Here is a 25,534-nt window from a genome sequence, read left to right as displayed (position 1 = left end):
TAGGTTCCGTCTTTTATTTATTTCTTGTATAAATATATCCTCACATTTTATGTAACTTTGCCTAACAACATAAACTCATACTTTTATCTTTTTCGACGTAAACTCATCATCTGTGTTCAAACCATTTATTCTCTCTTCTCCGCGATGTCTTTTTATTTTCTTTGGGATATCCTAGGTATAGACAACCCACGGGCCATATCCCACTGTTGGTGCCTTGGTTCGGTAAATGTGCACCCCAAATTTTTGAAAACAAAACTTCAGCATATATATTTTGAGAAAAATTGGAGTTTCAATATTCCCTGTCCATAAAGTTTGAACCCGGCCCAATCTCGAATTCGCACACCCAAGACCAAGAGCCTGCCTTCTAGACTTCTAGTTCTCCCCCCGTTCACAAACAAAAACGAAGTTAGTTTTGCTTCCCCACGTTCGAAACTCGCCCCCCAAATTCTCTAGAGCCGCCGTCGGATGGAATCCTCCAGACGCGCCCGCCTCCCATAAACTCGTCCCCCCGTGGTCTCCCGCCCGCCTCTCTTCCCCAAATCAATTTCAAATCGCGCGGCGTCGGATCGGCGTGAATCCGCGGCGGCGGCGGCGGCGATGGAGGTGGGCGACCTGCACAAGGTGTGGGAGATCCGCGCGCTCAAGAGAAAGCCCGACGAGCCCTCCGCCCGCGCGCTACTCGACCGCATCGCCAAGCAGGTCCAGCCCATCATGCGCCGCCGCAAGTGGCGCGTCAAGGTCCTCTCCGAGTTCTCGTATGCGCCCTCGCCAGCAACCCTAACCCTAAGCCTTCTCCTCATTTCCCTTCGGCCTATCTCTCGTTCAGTCTCGTTTGCGGGGTGTGTGATTTTTGTTGTGGCATACCAGGCCTAAGAACCCCAGGCTGCTGGGGCTCAACGTCAACGGTGGCGTCGAGGTGAAGCTGCGGCTGCGGCGCGCCGGCCGGGACTACGACTTCATCCCCTACGAGGAGGTGCTCGACACCATGCTCCACGAGCTCGCCCACATCGCCCGCGGGCCCCACGATGCGCAGTTTTATAAGCTCTGGGACGAACTCCGCAAGGTTCCTATTTTGATGTTTCTGCTCTCGTATTGCCTTGGAAATTTTATGATTCCACTTAATAGCGGTTCCATGCTACTTGTATATATGCATTCGCTTGGACTCTGTAGCTTGTCTGCAGGAGGCTATAAAAATGTAAATTGTCCATAATCACCTGCAAGTTAGTACGTTTCATGAAATCTTAGTTCAACCGATTTTAAGCTTAAAAGCACTTAACCCAGGATTGATATTTTTCTTTGGATGGTTTCCTCCTGTGCTCATTAACCAATAATACATATGGCATGGAATGGAACTGACCATATTTAGTACTCCCTCCGTTTTTTTATATAAGGCGTGTAAATTTTGTGCCAAATTCCGAAATATAAGGCGTGCAGCATTGGCGAGGAGAAAGTCGGCAGCCCAACGGGAAACGGTGCAGACGTGGAGGAAAAATCGGTAGTTTGCTTTGGGTGGTTGCACGCATTTAGGAGTGCAGGAGGCAGTATGTTTCGTGGGAATTGACCTGCACGCAGGTAGTTGCGGTTGGCTGGCTCGCCCGTGGAGGGAATCAAGTACCTGCGCTAATATTCATGCCAACGGATACACGCCTTATATAAAGAAACGGAGGGAGTACATATACTGTCTGCGTTCTGAATTGAATTAGTCATAACAGAAGTATGTAAGTTAGTAGCCCCTTTCTTTATTTGTTTGAATCATCATATTTTTGTCTGTATGGTAACCTACCTCACCATAGCAATTGTTCAGAACAAAGAATAAATCAATACTGTTTAGATTTTAGAAACAAGTGTTGGTTATTCAGAGGATCTGTCACAATCGAACGTGGGATGCTACAACAGAATTGTTGCTTGGAGTTTGAGTTATTTAGTACTCCCTCCGTTCCATAATTCTTGTCGAAATATTACATGTATCTAGACACTTTTTAGGAATAGATACATCCATTTTTGGGCAAATTTGAGACAAGAATTATGGAACGGTGGGTGTACATATACTGTCTGTGTTCTGAATTGAATCAGTCATAACAGAAGTATGTAAGTTAGTAGCCCCTTTGTTTATTTGTTTGAATTATCATATTTTGTCTGTATGGTAACCTCACCATAGCAATTGTTCAAAACGAAGAATAAATCAATGGAGTACTATTTAGATTTTAGAAACAAGTGTTGGTTATTCAGAGGATCTGTCACAATCGAACGCGGGATGCTACAACAGAATTGTTGCTCGGAATTTTTGGTAATACAAATAATATGACTATTCTATACAATTATATATAAAATGTTGAATTTGAGTTATTGTAATTTTCAGTAATTTCTGAGGTGTGAAAGGCAGTTTCTGTTTTGCCTGCACAGTTGAAATTTACCTAGTTTTTTCATTACCATGACAAGCTTATGCTGCTTGTGAATAATGATTCAGGAATGTGAAGAACTTGTTTCAAAGGGTATCACTGGACCAGGACAAGGGTTTGACGGTACAGGCAGGAGATTAGGTGGATTTTCAATACATCCACCACCACCATCTCTCCGGCAAGCTACATTAACTGCAGCACAGAAAAGGGCAAGGAATGGGGCTCTATTGCCATCCGGCCCAAGAAAGTTGGGTGGAAATAATGATATTATGAGTGCACTTAGTCCAATACAAGCTGCTGCTATGGCTGCTGAGAGGAGAATGCAAGATGACTTGTGGTGTGGATCACATGATCAATCTGGCATTGATGATTCAGAAGATGTTGTTATTCTTGAGAAACCACCTAACTGGCCAACAAGGGACAGAAAAGACACAGAGGATGGAAAAAACGCAAAAGGTGTTTCTTCGAGCGGTTCTGGAGAGTCCAGCACTTCATCTGGATTTCAAGTTGGAGCACAAGGTGATTCCTCTTCGTGTAGGACGACTGATGCAAGCATGAGTTCTCTCTGGGAGTGTAGTTCTTGCACTCTTCTAAATCAGGTAAATTGACTGGCTCATTTTGTTTTCTGACACTGTGCCCTGAAGTTAGTTTGAAACACATTCATACCATTTCACATACAAAACTAAAAGAATGGTGGCTAACTTGTTTGCTAAGCAGAGGTTTCATAATACAAATTCTCTTTTATATTCTAAGTGGTGGTTCTCACTGGATGAATTTCATTATGATATTCTAGCATAATCTTTGTAGGCCACCGAACACAGCGAGTGTGTAAAAGATTCCGACTCTAATAGTGAGCACATATCTATGTGGTGCTTTTGCTGTACACTAATCCAAACTTTAGGTGGACATCCAGCTCTTGAGAATTTGTTTTAAACTTGGAAGCTGCATATGGTACACCTATAGACAAACTGGATTACTGATGATTTTGTTATTGCTATATTTGTTTCTTCACATTTGATAAATTACATTTGGACAAATAATCTCCTTCCAATATTCTGAATCCACATTTGCAACATGCAATGTAGTTAGTACTAGGCTAGTTAGTACTTGTCATTGGCAAGGTTTAACTAGTACTCCCTTCGTTCCATAATTCTTGTCGAAATATTGCATGTATCTAGACGCTTTTTAGGAATAGATGCATCCATTTTTGGGCAAATTTGAGACAAGAATTATGGAATGGAGGGAGTATTAATTACTCCCTCCTCCCTCCGATCCATAATAAGTGTCTCAGAATTATGGATCGGAGGGAGTAGACTGTATCAACAGTGTAAATTAAACTCCCTTAACTATTACTCCCTCCGATCCTAAATTGTTGTCGAAATATTACATGTATCCAGACACTTTTTAAGAATAGATACATTCATATTGGTCAAATTTGAGTCAATAATTTAGGATCAGAGGGAGTATAAACAATTTATGTATTGTCAAATGTCAATGCAAAGTGATATAACTTCTTTTTGAATTTTCCTGGATATATTGGTATTCTTAGGCTAATTAACACCTTCATTATGATAAGTTATAACTCATTTTCTTGTCTGTGCACACTATCATCAATGTTTCCTTTTCAGAGATGTTTGTTTCACTGTATTTTTTAAATAGCAATGGCTTGTATACTATGTATTCTAACTACTAGGGTTGGGCATATGGTTACCAAAACCAAATACTACGGTATATGGTACTCGTACGGCTTACATATTGGTAATCGTAGGAAGTTTGGCTGCATCCGTATAAAACAGGAATATTCATTTCTTTTACTGAACTAACCGAACAGGCCCAGCCCAACCAGCAGCCTCGAGCTAGTCCTGGGCCCTTGCCTCTTGCGCGGCTGGGCCTGGTGCTTGCCATGCTTCTAATAGTGGGAATAGCTCATGAGAACTTTGTTGTGTTTTCCATCTATCCTATTTAATCTGCATACACACTAAACATGCAGGGTAAGTCTATTACTAAGATCATATGCATGGACCATGATGATATGTTGTGTTTTGCTTGGCTCCTCTTTGATGTGGCTGCCTGATGGATTGCTAGACATGTTGTACTAGATATTTTTTTCCACCCAAACACTTTGTACTTCATAGTTAGATAATGTTGCAATGACTCAATTTTCCAGGTGTGACAGGCAGTCGACAAGTAGTTTTAATTTTGCATCAACTTTGGTTAATATTGTACTTACCGTGCCAAAGTAGTTTGGTATTTACCAAAACTGAACCGTATTGTTTTCTCCTACTGTATTTACCCAAGTATTAAAACTGTATTTACCAAATTAATTGAATGGACAACCCTACTAATTACTGATGTTTCCCTTTCTTTGATACATTTAATCTGAACTTTTGTAGCCTCTGGCACCAATATGTGAAGTTTGTGGGACAGCGAAACTTAAACTTGCAAAAGCCAAGTACACAACTTGGTCATGTAAATTCTGTACCTTAGAGAACAACACTAAGCTTGAGAAATGTTCGGCATGCGATCAGTGGAGATACTCATATGGACCACCTGTAGCCACATATGGTTCAAGCTATGATTGACATTCAGCGAAAGCTACAATAACACGGTAAGTATATACTGAGTCAGGTGTTCTACAATTATTTTGTCTATTGTTAGCCATGTTACTCGTGTCTAAACACTCACATAAAAGTCTTTTCTAGAGATGGCAGAAAACATAGCACTTCAATCACTTGCTTAATGCATCGGTATGTAGTGTGCTATGCGGCTACGCCCAGCAGAGTAGTGGTTTATTTTGCTGGTAACTTTTGTAGGACACTCTACACCCAATGGTCACCCTGAAGCCTGAACGTATGGTGATACAATTTGGACCATTGGGTTTTTGTCCTTATTTTGTTTTAAAGGGTTAACACCAAAAGTGGTACAGTTGTAAACTGCAAGGTGATACAAAGGGTTTGTGCAAATTACTAGGCATGTGTGGGCTTTTAATGAGTTTAAGGCTTACGGTGTTGCATAACATCATGATTTCGTCTGAAAGACAAGTGTCAATAGTGATGCTCTATTTTATTCTAACAGCGATTTCATGTGGTTTTGGCAGGATTACAGGTTTGGGCAAGCACCTGCTGCAATGTCCATAGATTCCCTTACCAGCAGCAGTTGCCTCTGTTACCACTGCATATCAAGTTTACCAGGTTGCAGAAAAGAACATCTGGTAATATTCTGTGTGCCTATTAACTTAGTTCCCAATTCCTTCTTGGAAGCACTGAATCATGGTTATGCACCGCCCAGGTAGTTTCCAGAGCTTGTACGGTTGCACCTAAACGTGGTGTGTGTGTGTGTCTATATATAACTCATTTTGTGAATCCGGAATCAAGTTTTGTATCCTTTGGGTGGCCCAGCTGACAATTATAACTCATTTGCAAAGCAACTACTCTCTCCGTTTCGAATTAACTGACGTGGATTTGTATAGATTCTTATACAAATTCATGTCAGTTAATTCGGAACGGAGTGAATGTAGTATGTTGAATTTGAGTGCCCTCTGATTCGGTCCTCTTTGATTTGCATGATTCCCAGCACATAAGAATAGAAAAAAGAGTATAAATTAGATATCATGGTACGATGAAATCTAAAATATATATTTTTGCAAGTATGATTGCATCGCATGAGCAAAGCTCGAGAATGTTCTTTTAAGATTAGTTGCTTGCCATAGTTTTGGTAGAAATAAAGAATCCACGAGGTTGAAGGCAATAAATGATAGAAATATTCTTCAGAATATCATGAATAATTTCTGTGGTTTCACCTGTACAAAATCTTATAAAAATAAATAAATCATGGAATACACATGAGGGTTGAACGTTGCAAAAATTCCTACTCCCTCCGTCCAACAAAGGATATCTCAAGTTTGTCAAAATTTGGATGTATCTAGACATGACTTAGTGTATAAATGCATTCAAATTTAGTTAAAGTTGAGACATCCTTTGTTGGACGGAGGAGTAATAAAGATCCCAAAATTTCCATGGAATCGGTTTGACTAAAAAAGGTACGAGTATAGTTTTGCTGATTGCAAGGTCGCTCGTGACGCATTGCTCTCCTTTGCTTGGTGAAGGTCATTGTTGTTATGTTAGTAGCTGAGCACATCATGGTTAGTTTAAAGGTTTCTTTTCCATTATTATATCACTATATGGCAGGAACTGGAAAGCGAAGCCAACAGACTCGGTTCATTGATACTTGCCGAAGACACAACAAATATTCTTCGTCACACGTTCTGGGTTAATTAGCTCACTGCTGATTCAGGTTTGTGGAAGACTTGCCTGCTTCGTTGTCACGGGGAGGTAGTCGTCTCCGGACGGCCGGCTTCATACGTTGACATCTCGTGCATTTTCCATACCCTTTTTCTTGGTTAGGCACCAATTGATGATCATTCGGGCACGTGCTGCGAAAGCGAGCATCTTCTGTCGTGCATGAATGGCCAGGTGTATCTGATTTATTATTTTTGAAACGGAATCTGATTTATTATAACGTTATGCTGGATAGGTTCTTAGCAGTACGCGCTTTGTCACATCCGCTGCAAAATACTTCTCTTTTCTTTGCAGAGCTACGGCCGGCCACACCAACCTTCGTTAAGCAGAAAAGGGAAGTACTCCCGTAGCAAGTGACGAAATATTACATGCATCTAGATGTATTTTGATATAAGTACATTGATATTTGAACATGAACAAATTTGAATCACTTAGAGCATCTCCAACAGATGATGTAAAATAGGACTTGTGCCCAAAAAACCTATTTTTAGGGCACGGGCAGCAAAACAATACCCTCTCCAACAGATGATGTGTCTTATAATTTTAGCGCATGCCTCAAAATTTCAACCCAAGTGATCTATATTTAGGGCAGTGGCCTTTCCTCCCCCCCCCCCCCCCCCCCGCGCGCGCGCTTTCTCCTTCCTCTTCCTGCGCCGCCGGCAGGGCTGCCGCCGCCGCACCGGCCTTGACCTCCATTCCCCTTCCCCCGACCTACACCGCAGCCGCGAGTGCGCATCGCGGCCGGTGGGCGCCGCCACGGCCCAAGGAGTAACCGGCAGCCACGCCCGATGCCCAAGATGCCCCGGCCGCAGCCCAGCAAGAAGGGAAAATGGGGCGCGATGCCGGCAGCCGAACAGTCAGGGAAGAAGAGGAAGGCGGGCACGGGTCGCGGCCATGGGCTCGCAGGTACCGTCGACGAGTCGCCGCCGCAATTCATGCCGCCACCCGCACCTCCTACCGCTCCACCGTCACCCGCGTCGCCGGCAAGGGACGCTGACGGCCGAACCCCGGTGACGCTGACGGCCGCCCCTAAGGTGTTCGATGGAATGTCCGGAAGGTAAGTTTTTTTTTTCTGTTTTCTATTTCTCATTAGGTTTCGATGTTGTGTCAATTTCTATAGCTTGGACGATGAGGAGTGTCAATTTTGATATTGTAGCTTCGACGATGATGAGTTCATGGCATTGGAGGTACCATGGGTGGCATGGGAGGCATTGGAGGCACCATGGGTGGATTCATGGCGTCCATGGTTGCTCCCATCCCTCCATTTGGAGCTTCCACAAGTGGTTTCAATGGAGGTATCGTGGGTGATGGAATGGGTTCATTCAATGTTCCCATCAATGGAGGCAATGAAGGCAAGGAAGGGGAGACACAAAATGATATTTGAACTATGTTTTGTGCTATGTTTGAACTATGACTTTGTGATATGTTTGAACTATGTTTCCTGCTTGTGTGAACTACGTTTGTGAGTCGCTGACCTTTCATATGTGCTTGGGATGGTGAAGCTATGATCTTGAATTATGCTACTCATATGCTTGTGTGAATGACATGTGATCATTTGTCAACTATCTAGGTTCATACGTTCATCACATGTGTGTGAATTTGTAAAGTGTCAAGTGTTGCCATATGCGTGCCCTATTTACATCATTTTGATTTTTCTCGGTGCCCTATTTTACATCATCTGGAATGGTTTCCCTATTTTAGGACATGAAAAACTGCACAAGTGGTGCCCTATCCTAATTTTTCAGTGCCCTATTTTACTTCATTTGTTGGAGATGCTCTTAATATGAGACAGAGGGAGTACAATTTATTACTTCCTCCGCATAAGTGTTGTACTAAATCAGTTACACTTATTTTGGATTGAAGGAAGTACTTTTTTTTACAAGTATGACATGTCATCATGCGCATGCTGCTAAGTGGAAAATCATAATCCTCCAATCAGCTAGAATAGACTTGTGACTTGCGAGAGAGAAAAGCACATCTATTAAACCAAAGAGAAGATCATAAGGGCAATTTGGACGTCCCAAGTTTACTCATCCTTGTTTCTAAAGACTTTGGCATTGCGTCGCTTCCAAATATTACATATGACTTCAAGGACAACCAAGGATCACACCTTGTTCTTTCTGTCAAGGCACCAAAACTCAGTTGCCGGTATCCACTTGAAGTGTGTCTCAAGCCTTCAATATCTAGGTGACTGAAGCATAAGGAAGCAGCGGGCCATCCTCTTTGCAACGAAGCGGAACGGTTCTTTGAATCCGCCTTTCATTTGTGAATAAGCGGCCGGTTTGCAAGCCATCTGAAGAGTTCTTCCATATCACCAGGATAGAGAAATCATACGGTCTCGAAGTGAAAGCTTGCAATAAGCTAATCTTGTGGGTAAGGGTTTCTCATCGACGCGCTTGACACGTCAATTTGATCTCCATATTCAAATTAAACTACTATGGCTGATGACAGTCTCGATGGAAGAAGGCTAATGAGTCAGAGGACAAAGTATCAAAGACTGAAAGGTTTGGTCAAAGCAAGTGACAAAACAAGACGCAAGAGGGAGGCCACTCTTCCACAAGCCAAGTCATTTCCCGACTTCATTTGTGAGATTGCACCAAAAAGATGGAGGCCAACAGAAATGTCCTCATAGACAAACAGCTTGAGGCGGGCTCTAGATCGAGGCCATTGCTCCAACCATAGACAGGAGGCGGATGAATTCTCAGCCGACTCGATGTGCAAAATCATCTCCGTAAGGTCGACTTTTCAACGAAATCTAAGATCCACTTTTTGCATGCTTCTCTTTACCACTTATCTATTTTTTTAATAATGCCCATAAGAGTAGAACGCTGCCAACGATGGAGCATGGCCTTTTATCTATGAAAATGGCCAAAGCAAAATGCGGCAAGATTTAGCCAAATGGTGTTTTTATAAAGAAATTTTTCTACAAAATTTAATTCTACAAACCAAAAAGTTCTATTAAAAAAATTCAGGAATAATGGTAATCTAAAAAAATACTCCCTTCGTCCGGACTTACTTGTCTCGTATCGTAGTAGTAATTTTGGTTGGAGTGAGGATGAATTTTGCTGAAATCACAAAAATTACAGTCCTACAGAAGTCGCATAAAGATCATACGATCCAACGGCTCAAAGTACTCTTTTCTTGAAACCAAAAGGCTACTTTGCGCATCGTGACCATGGGCATGGTGCCGTGGCGTCTCGTTACCGGATAAGCTCGTGTCGTGTTCCCCTGTCCAAAATAGCCATCACCAACAACCCAACATCGTACGGCAGAGATATACTACAGTTATAAGCAAGAAGGCGCCACTCATCACTGCGTGTCACGCAGCAAATTCGTTTTGAGCTCTCTCCTTTTCGGCTTTTTCCTCTCTAATGCCAAGCGAAGCAGCGGACGCCCTTCCTCGTTCCGGCCCGGCCGACGCCCTGTCCCCTCAGCTCAGGTCTTCCTCCAATCCCACCCAACTCCGTTAACCAGAAATCAGACGAGCCCCGCCTCCGCCGCCGCCGCGGCACACCAAACCCTACGCTAATCAGCTCTTCTCCCCCGTGCTCCCCAACACCGACGAGGAGAGCGCGCGATGCGTCCTGCCGGGAGTCTCCCGAGTCCCCAGCCGGGCACGCCGGGGCGGCCTCGCCGGCGCCCGGATCTCACCCTCCCGATGCCGCAGCGCCCAGACGTCTCTTCCTCTCTCGCCGTGCCCCTTCCCCTTCCTCCCCCGTCCTCCCTCGGGCTCGCTCAGCCACCGGCGGCAGCGGCAGCCGCAGCAGCGCCGCCCCCGCCCCCTCTCGGGGAGCTGGAGCGGGTCCGCCGCGTGGGGAGCGGCGCGGGCGGCACGGTGTGGATGGTGCGGCACCGCCCCACGGGCCGCTGCTACGCGCTGAAGCAGCTCTACGGGAACCACGACGACGCCGTGCGGCGCCAGATCGCGCGGGAGATCGCCATCCTCCGCACCGCCGAGCACCCGGCCGTCGTCCGCTGCCACGGCATGTACGAGCGCGGCGGGGAGCTCCAGATCCTGCTCGAGTACATGGACGGCGGCTCCCTCGACGGCCGCCGCATCGCCGCCGAGGGCTTCCTCGCCGACGTCGCCCGACAGGTGCTCTCCGGGATCGCATACCTCCACCGCCGCCACATCGTGCACCGCGACATCAAGCCCTCCAACCTCCTCATCGACTCCGCGCGCCGGGTCAAGATCGCCGACTTCGGCGTGGGGCGGATCCTCAACCAGACCATGGACCCTTGCAACTCCTCCGTCGGCACCATCGCCTACATGAGCCCCGAGCGGATCAACACCGACCTCAACGACGGCGCCTACGACGGCTACGCCGGCGACATATGGAGCTTCGGCCTCAGCATCCTCGAGTTCTACCTCGGCAGGTTCCCCTTCGGGGAGAATCTCGGGAAGCAGGGGGACTGGGCCGCGCTCATGGTCGCCATCTGCTACAACGATCCGCCGGAGCCGTCGGCCGCCGCGTCGCCCGAATTCCGGGGATTCATCAGCTGCTGCCTGCAGAAGAACCCAGCCAAGCGGCTCTCTGCCGCGCAGCTGCTGCAGCACCCGTTCGTCGCCGGGCCACAGCCGCTGCCCCTCGCCGCCCCGCCGTCGTGACGATCATTCATTTCGTATGGATCTCGATCCAGTTCTGCACTCCCGGTCCCAGGATCAATCCAATCCAAATACAGCGTCAGGTCGATCGTTGGAGTTGAGGTGGGGGGAATCTTGGGAAAATTTCTAATCGAAACATTTGGGGTGTTCTCGCCCATCATCGATCCATCATCCGTTGTCCCTGCTTTTCTGCTCCAGTTAAGTTCTTTTTCCTCTCCTGTTTTTCGTGATGCTTCTTACTTCCAATTTATGGTCAACCGTACGCCTAGTAGTTTCGATTTACGATCTTGTTTAGCCAATGTTGCAAAGAAATCAGCCCCCTTCACAAATCTCATCTGTACATGTAGCAGAGCAATTATACATGCCAAGGAAACCTTTTGTTAGCAGTATAGATTTAGTGTTTGTTTGATAGAGCAGAGAAATTGTGGTGGTGCTGGCAGCGTTCTGCTCCTTGCAAGTTGTAGCAGCTCAATTGATAGGTTTTATTGGATTCTATGCTGATTGGATAGAGTGGAATCTGGAAATTTGGTTGTAAAGAAGAGGAGTATTACTATTGGTGAAAGTTGCCTCTGAACCTCCTCTGCCTTGTCTGTTTCTGGGTTCAGGTTTGCCTTATGTTTGCCTGCTTTTGGCAATCGACATGTATACTTCTATATGGTGGGTTATTTCAGGTTTCAAATTAACCCTTCAAACTTTGAAAGGAGAGACTGTCAGCCCAAGCATATCGCCAAAGAGGGTATTCTGGCCATCTAATTGTTACACTAGCATCCGCCTGAAAAATGGAATACTCGTCGCTGGCGGGGATGGGAAGCTCTCTCCATGGCCTCAGAACCACCTCACCTTTAGAGCCCTACCCAGGCAATTAACGACATGGTCTTATGTGGACAGAGGATACGTGCTTCTCAAAATTTTGCCGAACAGCTGATCAGCTAGGTAGCGATTAATATCTGCCTTTACTATGGCCTATGGGTATAGCGATTTGATTTCTGCGTACAAAATCAAGACAGTGATTTGCCTGTCCGAAATCTGTTGGAGCAAATAATACAAAGAATTAAACAAGAGAGAACTAACTGAGTTGCTATATTGAACATAAACAGGCAGAATATATTTTGACCTAATAATGAAATTATAGACCCTTGTTGTACAATATCAAGAGAAATTACGGGCCCTCTGTTTCTTAATATCTGTACATTTGGAGTTGTCATAAATCAATTCTTCTTTGACCGATTTGTAGAAAATATATCAACATATGTAAAACCAAACAAATGTGATATAAAAATATATTTGCTAATGGTTTTAGTGGTACTAATTTTGTGTTTGTTTCTAAGAACTTTGTCAAAGTTGACAAGCTTCGACTTGAGACAAAACCAAATGTATAGATATTTCGAGACAGATGGAGTATCTATTGGTGTGAGATAAATGTTTCCACCAACCACACCATGCGTGCTGCTCCATCTGTTCCTAATTAGTTGGTGCCGGCCTTTTTGCAAAAAAAACCCTGTAAATTTTCGAAATAAACCTGCAGTCCACATCTTCAATTAAACGTGGATTGTGCGTTAATTCGAAAATTTACAGGAGGGTTTTCGCGAAAGTTCTAATATAACGTGGAATGCATGTTTATTTCCGAAATTTACATGGGTTTATTTGCAAAAAAGCCGGCGCTATTAGTGATGGAGGGAGTAACAATTTATACCTCTTCTCGACGTTTCTTCACAGCTCAAGGTTTTAGTCATAGCTTCTGCAGTTCTCTTCTACACCAACTAGTATTAGCGAGAAAATGCAAGAAAGAGAGAAGATGGGAGTTTTTTTGGCAGCAATAGAGAAGAGAGGGCTTAGGTTGAGGATAGAAGACATCGGGAAGGGAACACCTAGGATGAAGCAACCAGGGTGTGCTCGGTATTTTTTGCCCTCGCAAGAAATCTGAAGTAATTTCACGGGGCAGGTGAGATGCAGGCCCGTTGGATAGCTCGGGGGTGAAGGATCGGTGGATTGGGACCCGTATGGAAGCGTTTCCGGGCGGCGCGGCCGCTGCGCCTTGGCATGCGTGTTGCGCACCGGAGCGCGTCTTCCTTTTCCGTCAAGACTCAAGAAGCGGACAAGCCAGGGTTTCTTCAGGAACTGCGAGATGTTAGGGATCTCCATGCTGGGGCTGTGACGGGGGATTTCAACCAGCATCCTCGGAGTTCTACCTTGTGGCAGGTTCACCTTCGGGAAGAATTTCGGCAGGCCGGGGGACTGGGCGGCGCTCATGGTAGCCATCTGCTACTCCGATCCGCCGGAGCCGTTGGCCGCCGCGTCAGCCCGAATTCCGGGGATTCATCAGCTGCTGCCTGCAGAAGAACCCAGACAAGCAGCTCTCTTCCGCGCAGCTGCTGCAGCAGTAGCACCCGTTTATCGCCGGGCCACAGCCGCAGCGGCCCGCTGTTGTGACGATGACGATCATTCATTTCGTATGGATCTCGATCCAGTTCTGCAGTTCCGGTTACAGGATCAATCCAATCAAAATACAGCGTCAGGTCGATTATGTGGGGGGCAATCTTAGGGAAAAAAAATCCAAACAATTCTGGGTGTTCTCGCCCATCATCGATCCATCATCCATTGTTACTGCTTTTTTGCTGGGGGACTTTTTTTCTCCAGTTAAGTTCCTTTTCCTCTACTTCCAGTTATGATCTTGTAATAGGAAAATCTATGTGTTCAAATGATTTCGTACAAGACTCCTCACACACACACACACGATATATACTCCCTCCGTTCCTAAATAATTGTCGTGCTAAGGGCCACTGTTGCAAATTTCATCTGTACAGGTAGCTTGTGGCAGAGCCATTTCATGCCAAGGAAACCTTTTGCTAGTACATATTTTTAGTGTTTGATAGAGCAGACAAATGGTGGTGGCAACAGCTTAATTGATCTTTTATTGGATTCTATGCTGATTGGATAGAGTGGAATCTGGAAATAAGAATCGAACCTGCTCCCTTTGTTATATGATGTGGTTTCCTCCAATGTTGTTGCTCTCGTTATTTTGGTGTAAAGAAGGGACCATTAGTGAAAGTTGCTTCTGAACCTCTTCTGCCTTGTCTCGTTCCAGTTTTGGTTTGCCTATCTTTGCCTGCTTTTGGCAGTTGACATATATATTTGTATATGGTCGGTTACTTCAGTTTTGCTTTTATTCTATACATGGTGAAAACGAGTTGGAAGAAGGATTGATGAACCATGGTAGATGTCAGGAAAGACCGAAAGAGGCACCACTTCAATTCGAGATGTGGGGCAAGTGTTCAAAACTTTTTCTGAGAGTCGGTGTTGCTGGCTAAGGGCATCTTCAACCATGGTTACTACATGGGTACCAAGAAACACTAGACCAATGTGAATAAAACCTTAATATAATAAAAAGGTAGTGGTTATTTAACGAAGAAGTAACCGCCTCTACACGGGTATCAAGATAAAGAAAAGGATGACACGTGGGTTCATCAAGAAAAAAAGAAAAAAAGAAAAGGCATATTGAAGAAGAAAGAGAAGAGAATTAGTAATGACCACCATTGAAGATGTCCTAACAACCTTTCATGATTAGTTTAATCAAACTGTGGATAAACGTCCATGATTTAGTACAGCTTGAGTGATTTGGACATATGATGATATCCTATTCATATCATATTTGTCGGCCGTATCATTCAGGCCTAACCCATCATTGAATTGTGCTATCTTTTCCGAAAGGGTATCGAATTCTATTACTTGCTCAGGCCGGAATTTCTTGTCACCGATTTAGTACAAATTTGTACTAAATTAGTGACATGTTTTTGTTGAGAGGAAAATTAGTGACAAGTAATTCCGATCGGAGGAAGTATGTTTTCTTAAAAGGCATGCGAACTTGAAGCCCAGCTTGAGATTGAAGCCACTTGTTCTCCCTTTGTAGTTTGGTATGTAAACTTTGGACCTCCACAAAAGCTTGTGATGCTTCAAAAATCACAATCTTCTCCGAGGATCCGAACGGATCATGGCCTCCGCAAAGGCTAATTTTTAAGGGTTAATTGGATTTATACCTCTCTCTATTCCACCGGTTGAAGATATGCCACTACAAAAACTTGACTTAGAGAAATGCCACTCTAACTTTTTTTATACCTCTATTCATGCCATTTTGTCCAATACCAGCATGTACATTGTCTAACTACGTATAGACATAGCTTTATACGAACAGTTTTTTCTCATCCAAAGTCAAACAGTTCTATTCGTCTTATCACCCACGCGCTCCTCTTAAGAGTAGACTCATATTACTGTTTTTGATTTTTTGTAATTTTTATAGATTTTTCTGAGAAGTTTGAATTTTGGGCCAAATTTGATTTTTTGAACCTTTATGGCGCCTGGAAAAGTCAAATGTACTGCCGAACTTTATAAATAGGGGTATTATGGTAAATACTGTTGTACACGCTGAAATACATGTATTTTATGAATAATTATCGGTGTTAAGTGGACATAATGGCATTGATAGATGTATAAGTAAGTTAGAGTGGCATTTCTTCAAGTCAAGTTTTTGTAATGGCATATTTCCAACCGATGGAATAGAGAGTGGCATAGATCCAATTAATCCAATTTTTAACTGACTGTTATTTGAAATTTGTTTACGTGAAGGAAAGAAAAATAGGAAACAAAGCAAAATTGATTCTTCATGAAGAGTCATACTTTTAAGCCAAGAGTTGACCAAGGGTCAGCTAAAAGTTAACATTTTTACCGTTGTACAACATCGCATTTTTTTTGAGAGATCTACAACATCGCATTTAACGCTAACAAATCATTTATAGTTAGCTTAAATCTCCTCTTCTTCACTTGTGTCTGGTTGTGAGATCTTCCTCTCCAGGCTGAAATTTCCTCTGTAACTGCAATCACCTCTGTACTTTCTTCTTCTATCTAATAAAGTTTACGGCCTCTGGCCCTTCGAATCATTTATAGTTAGTTTAAAGACACAACCAACCATACGTGTTATTTTATTCTTGATTCAATACTAACTCTACTATTGCGTGTGCACTTAGGAGATGCTAATGTCTGAGACTAACAAGTCGTGAACGATCTTTAGTGAAACTTGCTCAGTTGTTGTGACTTTTGATATTGGCATTTCTGCACGCAAGACCTACTTAGATTAATTGTCAGTTTGCCAGCTAACCCATTTAATTATTTGCATATATTGTCATATGCAAACTTTGAATTGCTAATCTCGTAGCAAAATTACTCGATTGGATGAGTTTTGACTTGCAGAGGCTTTTGGAGAATTGCCAATTAGAAAGGAAAAAGAGGATGACCCTGAGGAGAAGGCAAAGCAGAGGATGAAGGCATACTTGGAGATGTGCAAGAAGCCGCTCACGCCCAAGGCGATCGAGGCAATTCGTGTCTTGGCTGGCATCAGCGGAAAGGCACAAGTGAACCTCGCTGCGCTTGGGTTCACTTGTGATGATCTATCGACGCTTTCTCAGGAGGTTAATGTATAAGCTTGTGACTCCTGACAGTCGTTGTAGATGTATCTTTGGTTGTGGGCCTTTGTCGTCACCAATGATCAATTTTATTCGGTTGGAGAGTTGTCGGCACAAGGAGCATTTCAAGGGTGGATTGATCGTGCAAGTTGTTTTTGAGATGCACCCTGTAGTGAACTTGGGTTTGGGTGCTCTCGTTTCCGGTTCAGATGATGTTCCTTAGGTTGTATTTTCTAGTTTCTTTCTAGACCCTCTAAACTCTACCTCCAAGCTCTATTGTGTTTTTTATGTGTTTTCCCTCTGTTCGGTTTTGTCCCGGTTTCCCTTATAAACCGGGCCACTTCTTCCGCAGTTGAATTTTTTTCGACTGTTTTTTGACAATAAATAACCCGCTGAAAGTTGTTTTGTCAAAAGAAAAAACCATGCATTGCTCGGTACTAAGCTGGGATTCTATTTCTCTGTCTAGTTCAGCCAAAAGTAGTGGCATGGCATCGGTTTTAACAGATCTCGTCACTTCAAAGAAGTTTTTTTTTCTTCTTGACAGACTTCGACTTTGGCTAGCCCTGCCTGACATTCTGACTCATGCTAATTGCTTTAGCTAGAACATCCTAGCAAATATTGCATGGGACCGGTGCTATGTATGGACCATTCTCTTAGTCCTCCTCTTAGGACAGTGAACGCTCTCTTGTAACCAGATACCTCGGGCCAGATACTCGTAGAACACCCAAGCCAAAGGAATAAAACTGTTTTAGTTGGAAATGTGCCCGATGTGAGTACACAATGCTATCATGCAAGAGGCAAATACCGAGCACATAAACGTTGCCTTGACCCAAGCGTTCCCTTCCCGATGCCTCCTATCCTCAAGCCTCTTCTCTTTTGCTGTGAAAAGACACTCTTCTCTCCTCTCTTCATTGCATTGTTTTTGCTAATAGTAGCTGGTCTAGCAGAGAATTTAAAGTGCCAACTAAAAATCAAATGACTTGTGAAGAAGCATTGAGAAAACTCACTCGACCGTTTTGGTCAGGTGTATATAAATTGTTAGCGATGGATGGTGTGGTTGGTGGGAACATTTATCTCAGTGAATTTTGTGACATATCTATAAACTCCATAAAATTACAAACCACTAAATACAGTTAATTTAGCAAGTGCACATGCAACCTGTCGAGATCATCAACCTGTCTTCTAGTACCATCTTCTAATTTTTCCATGTCCACATCTCCTTGCGCGACATGGTCCCCTTCCCATGATGTGCTAACCGCCGCCGCCTCGCGCTGCCGCGCAGTGCCCCCGCCGCCGCTGCGCGCTGCACCAGCCACGGGCGAGCTCCGTCCCCTCTGCCCACAGGCTCAGCCCCGGCTGCCGCCAAGGGCCGTCCCCGCCGCCCCCGGGATCAGCCCCGACCGCTGCGTCCCCACCACCCATGGGCTCAGCCCCGGCCGCCACCGAGCGCCGTCCCTGCCTCCCCTGGGCTCAGCCCCGACCGCCGCGTCCCCGCCGCCCACGGTCTCAGCCCCGGCCGCCGCCGAGCGCCGTCTGCGAAGGTACACAATCCACATGCTCTCTAGGTTATCACACAGAACTCCAAGATGACAAATAAATCTATCACCTTTAGAAGGATTGGTTACTTCAGTACTGCTTTGATAAGTTATCTCTGAACATCAAAAGGAAAAGAAAATATATAACACCCCTGCCTCCTGTGACATCTGAAGATCCAATCATCAGGTTTATTCGGCATAGGCCATAGCAGTTTCCATATTCCGTTTTCTATGTTCTGGACGGAAATTGGGTTCCTGGAGATAACAATGCTACTTTCATTATGTTCTGTTTTCTGTTGCAAGCTCACAACCGATACTGATGATGTGAATTTTGATATGGTCAAAAATACAGCAGTGGTTATTATTTTGGTAGACCATTGACCATATGCTCTGCCATCACTGTGGCCTTAATGAACAACACAGCTAATATGCTCATGAATTTGTAGATATGTGCAATTCTATGGACAGGGCTGCATTTTATGAATTTGGTGTGTATAGTGCCACAATATGAAACCATAAGTTGAATTGAAACATTGACACTGTTGGGAATTGAAAAATAATAATGAGATGAGGTAATAACAGGGGAAACAACAAGCGACTATGGTCCCGAGTGGAGAATAAATTACAGAGGCATTAGTATTCGGAAACAGCCAAACATGGTTAGAGTGATCCGAATATATCGAAATTATTTGGTTACAATACACAAGAGAGGATTTAGTGCAGAGAATTGCAGATCAATTGTTGTCAGCCTATCTTCCACGTGCCATGTCACATATGAAATAATCTACAGTTTGTATCCCATCAGAGAACTACAGAGAAATAATATTCAGCTTCAACTATTATTATCTTGGATAAATAATATATTGTTTATTTTAGCTTGCATGCAAGCTTAGAGCCTGAATAATAGTCCCCTCAAAATGACTTTATTACCAGTCTGTTGGTTTGGGGTACTTGTGGTTCAGACTGTCAAGGCTTAGGCATGCAGATTTAACTGCTCTCTTCAATCTACTATGTTTTTCTCCTAGGAGCAATTATCATTTCGGCATTAGGTTTAAATACTCCTTTCAGTGCAGCGAATAGAAATTCCAGTGACAAATATATGTGCTCTTTTGGATTACCATCACTGTTATTTCTTCTGGTCTTCATGTTGATGTATATCTGAATGAAACATATCAGAAATACATATCGACCATATGGCAATCCATGTGTGATGACTGATACGAGGTGAAAATATAACAAGAAATCTAAGGTAACAAATATTAATCAGTGTGGAAACTGCAGTATATACTATATACCAATATACTATGATGCATTTTCTTTATACTAGCCTTATGGTTCGAGGTGCCATTTCTGTAACTTTGTTTCAAAGTAACTTTTTTCCATTTGAAGTGTTAGCCTTGCATTGCTTTCTCTTTAGAAAACTGGAAGTTTCGGGATTATATCAATTGATGGTCTCTTAGCTGGATACTTGCAAAATGAAATGCTTTCAGCAAATTAAATTATTTTGAGGAAAAACTGAACTCAGATTAAAGTCATCATCTATTGCAGGGTGCTATGGTACAGATAACCATACCCCCAAAAGTTGAAAAACAATTTCGTCCACTGCTCTCTCTAGGTTCTGTCTACATGTTGACAGATGTTAGCGCTGTTCATGCTACATACAAGAAGTTCATTTACCACCACCAAAGCTACATGCTTCAGTTTAAAACAAGCTCAAAGGTCCATCTAATGCAATCACGAGGAGTAAGTATTCCTCAATTTGCCTTTGATTTCTCCTAGTTTGATCAGCTTCCGTCAAAAGACAATCAATCCAAACCCCTTTTAGGTATTGCTTAACAAACTTCCTGATAATACATCTTTTTCCAAGCAACAATCCAATTTCTACATGCTTTTTTCAAACAGATTTGATTGGATTCATTAGCTACGTTGGTCCATATGACTACGCTAGCCCAGCGTCTCAGTACAAGCTCAGGAACATCCATATCCGTAACCAAGAGTAAGTCTTTTTCCCCATGTAATTTTCACTTCTATTTATCTAAATACATAACTCATTGGCACTATTTTCTCTTTGTAGTGAACAAACACAGGAAATAAACCTTTGGGGCGAGGATGGTGAAACATTTGACGAAAGTGCGGTCCTCAGCAAATCAGATGGGAAGATTGTTGTTTGTGTTTTTGCTGGCCTGACCGTTGGAAAGTATTTAGGCAAGTTCTCAGGAAATTATGATTTCTATTGCATTATAACTTTATTAGTTAACCCGAGGCATCTCATGGAATTATTACTTTAGCACAATTCTTTTGTTCTGTAGCTGTTTGAGTATTACAGTATTTATCACATTCTTGCACTAATCATGGGCAGATGTATTGTTTAATATCCGCGGCAATGCTCGGGGTAACCACTAGTTTGTTTCAATGTTGTACAACAAGGGGCTGTGATCTTTTATTGGGTTCAAACTTATTCTGGTTGTTCAGATTTGATATATCAACTCATTTAGTTTTCTCTTGGTTAATTAATATGTGCAACAATGCAAGGTAAACTGGCTCTGAAATGAAAAGATTGATGGTGCACATATGTATCAGGCCTCCACCACGACAAGGGAGAGTGAGTATATATTGATTCTTCATATTCTTTGATCCAAAAGATTTTGGACAGGCAAAGCACTGTCTTATTTGGGTCCTTCCGTAACTCTAAAGATTGTATGTAGAAATCAAATCGCCATACCCATAGTAAAGGCAGATATTAATCGTTGTTTTGGTAAAGTTTGGAGAAGCACCTATTATCTGACCACATAAGACCATGTTAATTGCCTAGTTACGGCTCTAAAAGTCAGGTGGTCGTGTTCCATAGAACTGACATTGAGAGTCCATGGATAGAGCTTTCCAGTCGGCCCGCCAGCGATGAGATGCGATGGGTATGCCATTTTTCTGGTCGGTGCTAGTGTAACCAATGGAGATGGCAAGAACACCCTTTTTTGGCAAACATCAACAGCACTGATTTCAATAAGGTTATTAAAGAAAAGAGACAAGAGAGCTTGGGCCGATTTCGATAACGAAATCAGGAGCCGAAAGCTCCTTATTAAAAAAAAGGCCCTGGAACTGCACGCCCATGTCCCACGCCCAACAAGAGAAAAGAGAACTGTCACTGATGCCTTGTTAAATGCTCTCTGTATCTTGGACATTAAGCCACCAATCTGTATCAGAGTGTTCCCACAGATGTTTTTGATTCTTAAGTATGTCCAGCTCCGGCCTAGCCATTGTGACGTGGCCATTTGGAGAGCCTAAAGCACCATGCCACCATTGCGATGCAAAATCTTTTTCTGGCTTGCCATTAGGAGTAGGTGCCAGACCTCTGATCACCTTGCCAAGTGTGTGTCATGCCGTACAACCCTTCCTGTGCCTTTTGTCATTTCTTGCGTGAAGATGTTGATCACCTCATCTATGATGATGTTGCAGGGTCGTTAAAATTTCATTTGCAAAATTTCCACGCAGTTACTATGGCAGCGGTCAGTAAAGAGGGGGGGCACTTCGATAGGAGATGTGGGGCAAATGTTCAAAACTTCTTCTGTTACTCGATGATGTTGGCTAATAAACCTTTACGATTAGTTTAATCACACTGAGGATAAACCTCCATGATATAGTACGGAGTACATTTATACTGATTTAGACATATGATGATATCCTATATTGGAATCATCTTTGTCGGTTTATCATTCAGGCCTAACCCATCGGCATTGAACTGTGCTACTCCGTATCTTTTCTCAAAGGGCATGCGAACTTGAAGCCCTCTCTTCTCCCTTGATAGTTTGATACGTAGTATGTCAACTTCCGACCTTCGCAAAAGCTTGGGGTGCTTCACAATCTCTTCGAAGGCTCTGAATAGATCTTAGCTGTTTAGGAGATGCTAATGTGTGAGACTAACATTTCTGCATGTTGTGACTAAAGATCTTCAGTTGAACCTGCTCGCTTGTCGTGACTTTTGAGATTGACACTTCTGCATGGAAGATCTTCCTAGATTAATTTTTGTCTCAAATCGATGCTATGCCTAATGCTCTGTTTCTGCCAAAAGTAGTGGTATGGCATCGGTTTTAACAGATCTCATCACTTTAAAGAAGTTTTTTTTTCTCTTCTTGATAGGCTTTGACTTTGGCTACAACGGACGGGCATTTTAACTCACGCTAATTGCATTACCTCGATGTTCCACCCAGAGTGATCTTTCGGAACATCCTAGCAAAGTCTGGGACTTGTGCTTCGTAAGAAGCATTCTCTTTAAGCCCTCCTCTTAAGACAGTGGACACTCTCTTGTAACCAGATACCCTGTTTATTCTAGGCATTATGCTCATGCCTGATGACTGCGGGATGATCAGACCGTAGGGTAAAAGGGCCCAGGTACTCCCTAGCACACCGAAGCGAAGCGAACAAAGACGTTTCAAGTGGATAAATGCGCTAGAGGCGAGTACAAAAACTCCAGCTGGTGCTTCGCAAAACAATCTTGCCCACTTCCGCTCAAACTCATCAGGTGCCATGCTCATGTCGACACATTCACCGAATTCATTAGACTACCAGGCCCGCTCCCCAAAATGAATCGAGCTTCTCCTGAGCCTTTTTCATCATGTGCCACCGACAATTTCGACGGACAATGTTAGGGAAGTCCTGATCCGTAATTGTATTGATGGGAGCTTGGCCACTCATTGCATCCAGGTACGTCTCCAGCAATCAACAAAAGCTGAAGCTTTTTCATCCCTCATGAACTCGCAGCCCAACGCCCAAGCGTTCCCTTCCCGGCGCCTCCTATCCTCAAGCTAACCCCTCTTCTCTTTTGCTGTAAAAACTTCTTGCATTGTTTTCGCTCATAGTAGTTGGTGTCTGAGGGAATTTGAGGTGCCAAAGAAGTCAAATGACTTGTGAAGAAGCATCGAGAAAATGCATTCGACCATTGGTCAAGTATATATTACAAATTGTTAGCAATGCATGGTGTGGTTGGTGAGGAACAATTATCTCAAATCAGTTTTGTGAGATATCTGTTTCCATGTTGTACAACAAGGGGCTCAGTTTTTTTAGTGTGTCCAAACTTATTCTGGTTGTTCAGATCTGGTATATAAACTCATTTATTCTCTCTAGGTTAATTAATATGTGTAAACTGTGCAAGGTAAACTGGCTTTAACATGAAAAGATTGGTGGTGCGCATGTATATCATGCCTCCTCCAGAACAAAGACAAGTGAGTATATATATTAATTCTTCATATTCTTTTATCCAAAAGATACCGGACGAGCAAAGCATTGTATTAATTGGGTCCTAACTCTTAAGATTGTAAACAGAAATCAAATTCTATGTACCATGATTCCATGTTAAAGGCAAAAAAATATTGACGAATTTATTACCAAGGTGGTCGAAAAGAAGTCTACCAAAGCAAAAAATAAAGTACAAGACGAGAGCAGCCGCTAGGAACAGAAACCCTAGCCGTCAGAAGAAATTTTTCGATCTCCGGTGGTTACCCTCGTCAGTAACAGCCGATTTGGTGTTGAGAGACCGGGGGACCACGGATCAACGTCTGGCATCTAGTCTTGTGTTCTTTTGTTAGGTTTGTGTGTTCTTGACGGTATCATCTTGACGCTGGAGATGCATGGTATCGTCTAGAAGATTATTGTCCCGGTTCCGTCCTCGTCTTGGTGCAGGCATCACAGCTTACTCCATGGAGTCAGTGTTTATCGCAGTTCGTCTTTTGATGTTTTTGGTCTTTATCCTTGTCGATTCATCGACGAAGCACACTATAGAAAACCCCTCCAGTGGCGGTCAAAAAATGGGGTTGGTGGCGGTGATCACGCCCGCCACCAACTCTGCGTCACTGGAGGTTTTAGCACCGATGGCGGATACAATACCCGCCACTGCTGCACCGAGATCACCAATGACGGGTAAAATACCCACCATCGAAGACCTACAAACCACCACTGTAAATCCTTCCGGCACCACTCGAAAAGTACGTGGAGTACAGCAGTGGCAGGCGAAGTACCCGCCACTGGACATTTCTAGTGGCGGTCTGTGGCCACCGCCACTGGAACCTTTACCAGTGGCGGTGGTGTCTAACTGCCACTGCTATATGTTCAGTGGCGGTGGTTTATAACCACAGAATTATTTCCGCACTGGTACTATTTTTTCCGAAAATAAATAAATGAATTATTTATAAAAAGAAATATTTCTGAGCACAGAAATAGCAGGAATACAGCACAGCACGGACAATAACAGGAATACAGCAGCACAGTATACAGCACCAAAGAAACATAATAGCAGCAAATATATTACAAAGTTCCACACGAGCTAAACATTCAAGTCACATGTATGTATACAAAGTGTTTGAAAGAATAAGCCACAAATAAAAGTGTTCCACACAATTTAACCATTTTTGGCGACAATCCCGCCGCCGTAGTAATCCCCGCTCGTTTTGAGGACCTCCTTGTTGAGGATTTCGCCGATGTCCTTTGGGATCTCGTACACGAGAATTTTTGAGTTGTGCCCTAACTCGGCGTTGGCCAGAAACCAATTCCTCACTTCTTCAAGGTCTTCTTCCCCTTCGGCTGGAAGTCGTCGATGAACTGCTGAATAGTGTGCGCGTAGTAGTAACCACAGTAGACGGATCCTTTAGGCTGTTGCTCGCAGGGGAACCTGAAAGTGTGCCTGACGGGAGTGTCAGGATTGCGGCTGAAACCAGGCATCGCGTACCATTTCACTGCGTCACGATAGGCTGCGTCGATGACATTTTTGATCGGCTTAAAGTCGCATTGTGGTTCATTCTGCTTGCGTCGTAGTGGATCAAAATATGTGACCCCTCCAAGATCGAGGCAGATGGCGATTGTCACCCAATGGCCGCTGTTTCACAAAAGGACGCACATTGTATTCGTCAAATAATATAACAAGCAAGTCTTCCGACGGAAAAAGATGTATGTATTCAAGCGAATTGAAAACAACTTACTGTAGATGGTACAATATCAATATAAACGGCGGTCTTGGTGCTTCAACATGAATTGAGTGAGATATTTAATCGCCAACCTTTTACTTTCGGCCAACAATGGGTCTGGACCAAGCAAAGTGGCGTTGAAGAGAAGGGGGTCGGCGACGGCCATCCCATATTGCTTCACCCTATAGGCATCTCTCGTGTAGTGTACACACCACAGTCTTAATATGGCGTTGTCGAGGCACTTGCGGTTGAAGAGGTGAAACAAGTCGAGGAAGTCAATGCCGAAGGTAACA

The 25,534-nt window shown here is 43.7% G+C and overlaps 4 protein-coding genes across 8 annotated transcripts; all 4 read left to right on the top strand.

Moving 5' to 3' along the window:
- Window positions 1–377: 377 nt before the first annotated feature.
- LOC100845977 (DNA-dependent metalloprotease WSS1) lies at window positions 378–7,221 on the top strand. Of its 3 annotated transcripts, XR_002962382.1 has the most exons (7): window positions 378–755; window positions 868–1,063; window positions 2,468–2,998; window positions 4,793–5,007; window positions 5,497–5,610; window positions 6,587–6,692; window positions 6,803–7,221. XR_002962382.1 is itself a non-coding variant. In XM_003564125.4 (5 exons), exons 1-4 carry the CDS (start codon window positions 598–600, stop codon window positions 4,979–4,981), a joined length of 1,074 nt encoding a protein of 357 aa, XP_003564173.1. In that variant the 5' UTR covers window positions 378–597; the 3' UTR covers window positions 4,982–5,007; window positions 5,497–5,826. The 3 variants fall into 3 exon arrangements, 1 of the variants encoding a protein (XP_003564173.1); XR_001405225.2 differs by having other exon boundaries at window positions 6,587–7,221; XM_003564125.4 differs by lacking the exons at window positions 6,587–6,692; window positions 6,803–7,221 and having other exon boundaries at window positions 5,497–5,826.
- A 144-nt stretch (window positions 7,222–7,365) lies between these two features.
- LOC106865813 lies at window positions 7,366–8,341 on the top strand. Its single transcript, XM_014896634.2, has 2 exons — window positions 7,366–7,754; window positions 7,854–8,341. The coding sequence occupies exons 1-2, from the start codon at window positions 7,486–7,488 to the stop codon at window positions 8,161–8,163; spliced, it is 579 nt and encodes a 192-aa protein (XP_014752120.1). The 5' UTR covers window positions 7,366–7,485; the 3' UTR covers window positions 8,164–8,341.
- Window positions 8,342–9,998: 1,657 nt separating this feature from the next.
- LOC100845371 (mitogen-activated protein kinase kinase 5) lies at window positions 9,999–14,228 on the top strand. The gene has a single exon (XM_024457624.1). The coding sequence runs from the start codon at window positions 10,275–10,277 to the stop codon at window positions 11,304–11,306; it is 1,032 nt and encodes a 343-aa protein (XP_024313392.1). The 5' UTR covers window positions 9,999–10,274; the 3' UTR covers window positions 11,307–14,228.
- Window positions 14,229–17,949: 3,721 nt separating this feature from the next.
- LOC104581623 lies at window positions 17,950–20,771 on the top strand. 3 transcript variants are annotated; one of them, XM_010229618.3, is made up of 3 exons: window positions 17,950–18,297; window positions 20,194–20,287; window positions 20,366–20,771. In XM_010229618.3, the coding sequence occupies exons 1-3, from the start codon at window positions 18,177–18,179 to the stop codon at window positions 20,577–20,579; spliced, it is 429 nt and encodes a 142-aa protein (XP_010227920.1). In that variant the 5' UTR covers window positions 17,950–18,176; the 3' UTR covers window positions 20,580–20,771. The 3 variants fall into 3 exon arrangements, 1 of the variants encoding a protein (XP_010227920.1); XR_729665.3 differs by lacking the exon at window positions 17,950–18,297 and adding an exon at window positions 18,308–20,034; XR_001405495.2 differs by lacking the exon at window positions 17,950–18,297 and adding an exon at window positions 18,308–20,116.
- Window positions 20,772–25,534: the final 4,763 nt, after the last annotated feature.

The sequence above is a fragment of the Brachypodium distachyon genome, chromosome 1 (assembly GCF_000005505.3).
Source record: "Brachypodium distachyon strain Bd21 chromosome 1, Brachypodium_distachyon_v3.0, whole genome shotgun sequence".
NCBI lineage: Eukaryota > Viridiplantae > Streptophyta > Magnoliopsida > Poales > Poaceae > Brachypodium > Brachypodium distachyon.
The sequence above is the reverse complement of the archived record's forward strand: the minus strand, read 5'-3'. Positions and strand labels throughout refer to the sequence as shown.

Bases quoted from the DNA above. Each gene is read 5' to 3' on its own strand.
- LOC100845977 (XM_003564125.4), top strand. From the start codon at position 598: ATGGAGGTGGGCGACCTGCACAAGGTGTGGGAGATCCGCGCGCTCAAG. The intron at 1,064-2,467 runs GTTCCTATTTTG...ATAATGATTCAG, and splicing joins TCTGGGACGAACTCCGCAAG to GAATGTGAAGAACTTGTTTC. The intron at 2,999-4,792 runs GTAAATTGACTG...GAACTTTTGTAG, and splicing joins CTTGCACTCTTCTAAATCAG to CCTCTGGCACCAATATGTGA.
- LOC106865813 (XM_014896634.2), top strand. From the start codon at position 7,486: ATGCCCAAGATGCCCCGGCCGCAGCCCAGCAAGAAGGGAAAATGGGGC. The intron at 7,755-7,853 runs GTAAGTTTTTTT...TTGATATTGTAG, and splicing joins TTCGATGGAATGTCCGGAAG to CTTCGACGATGATGAGTTCA.
- LOC100845371 (XM_024457624.1), top strand. From the start codon at position 10,275: ATGCGTCCTGCCGGGAGTCTCCCGAGTCCCCAGCCGGGCACGCCGGGG.
- LOC104581623 (XM_010229618.3), top strand. From the start codon at position 18,177: ATGGGCTCAGCCCCGGCCGCCACCGAGCGCCGTCCCTGCCTCCCCTGG. The intron at 18,298-20,193 runs GTACACAATCCA...TTTTTCAAACAG, and splicing joins GCCGAGCGCCGTCTGCGAAG to ATTTGATTGGATTCATTAGC. The intron at 20,288-20,365 runs GTAAGTCTTTTT...TTCTCTTTGTAG, and splicing joins ATCCATATCCGTAACCAAGA to TGAACAAACACAGGAAATAA.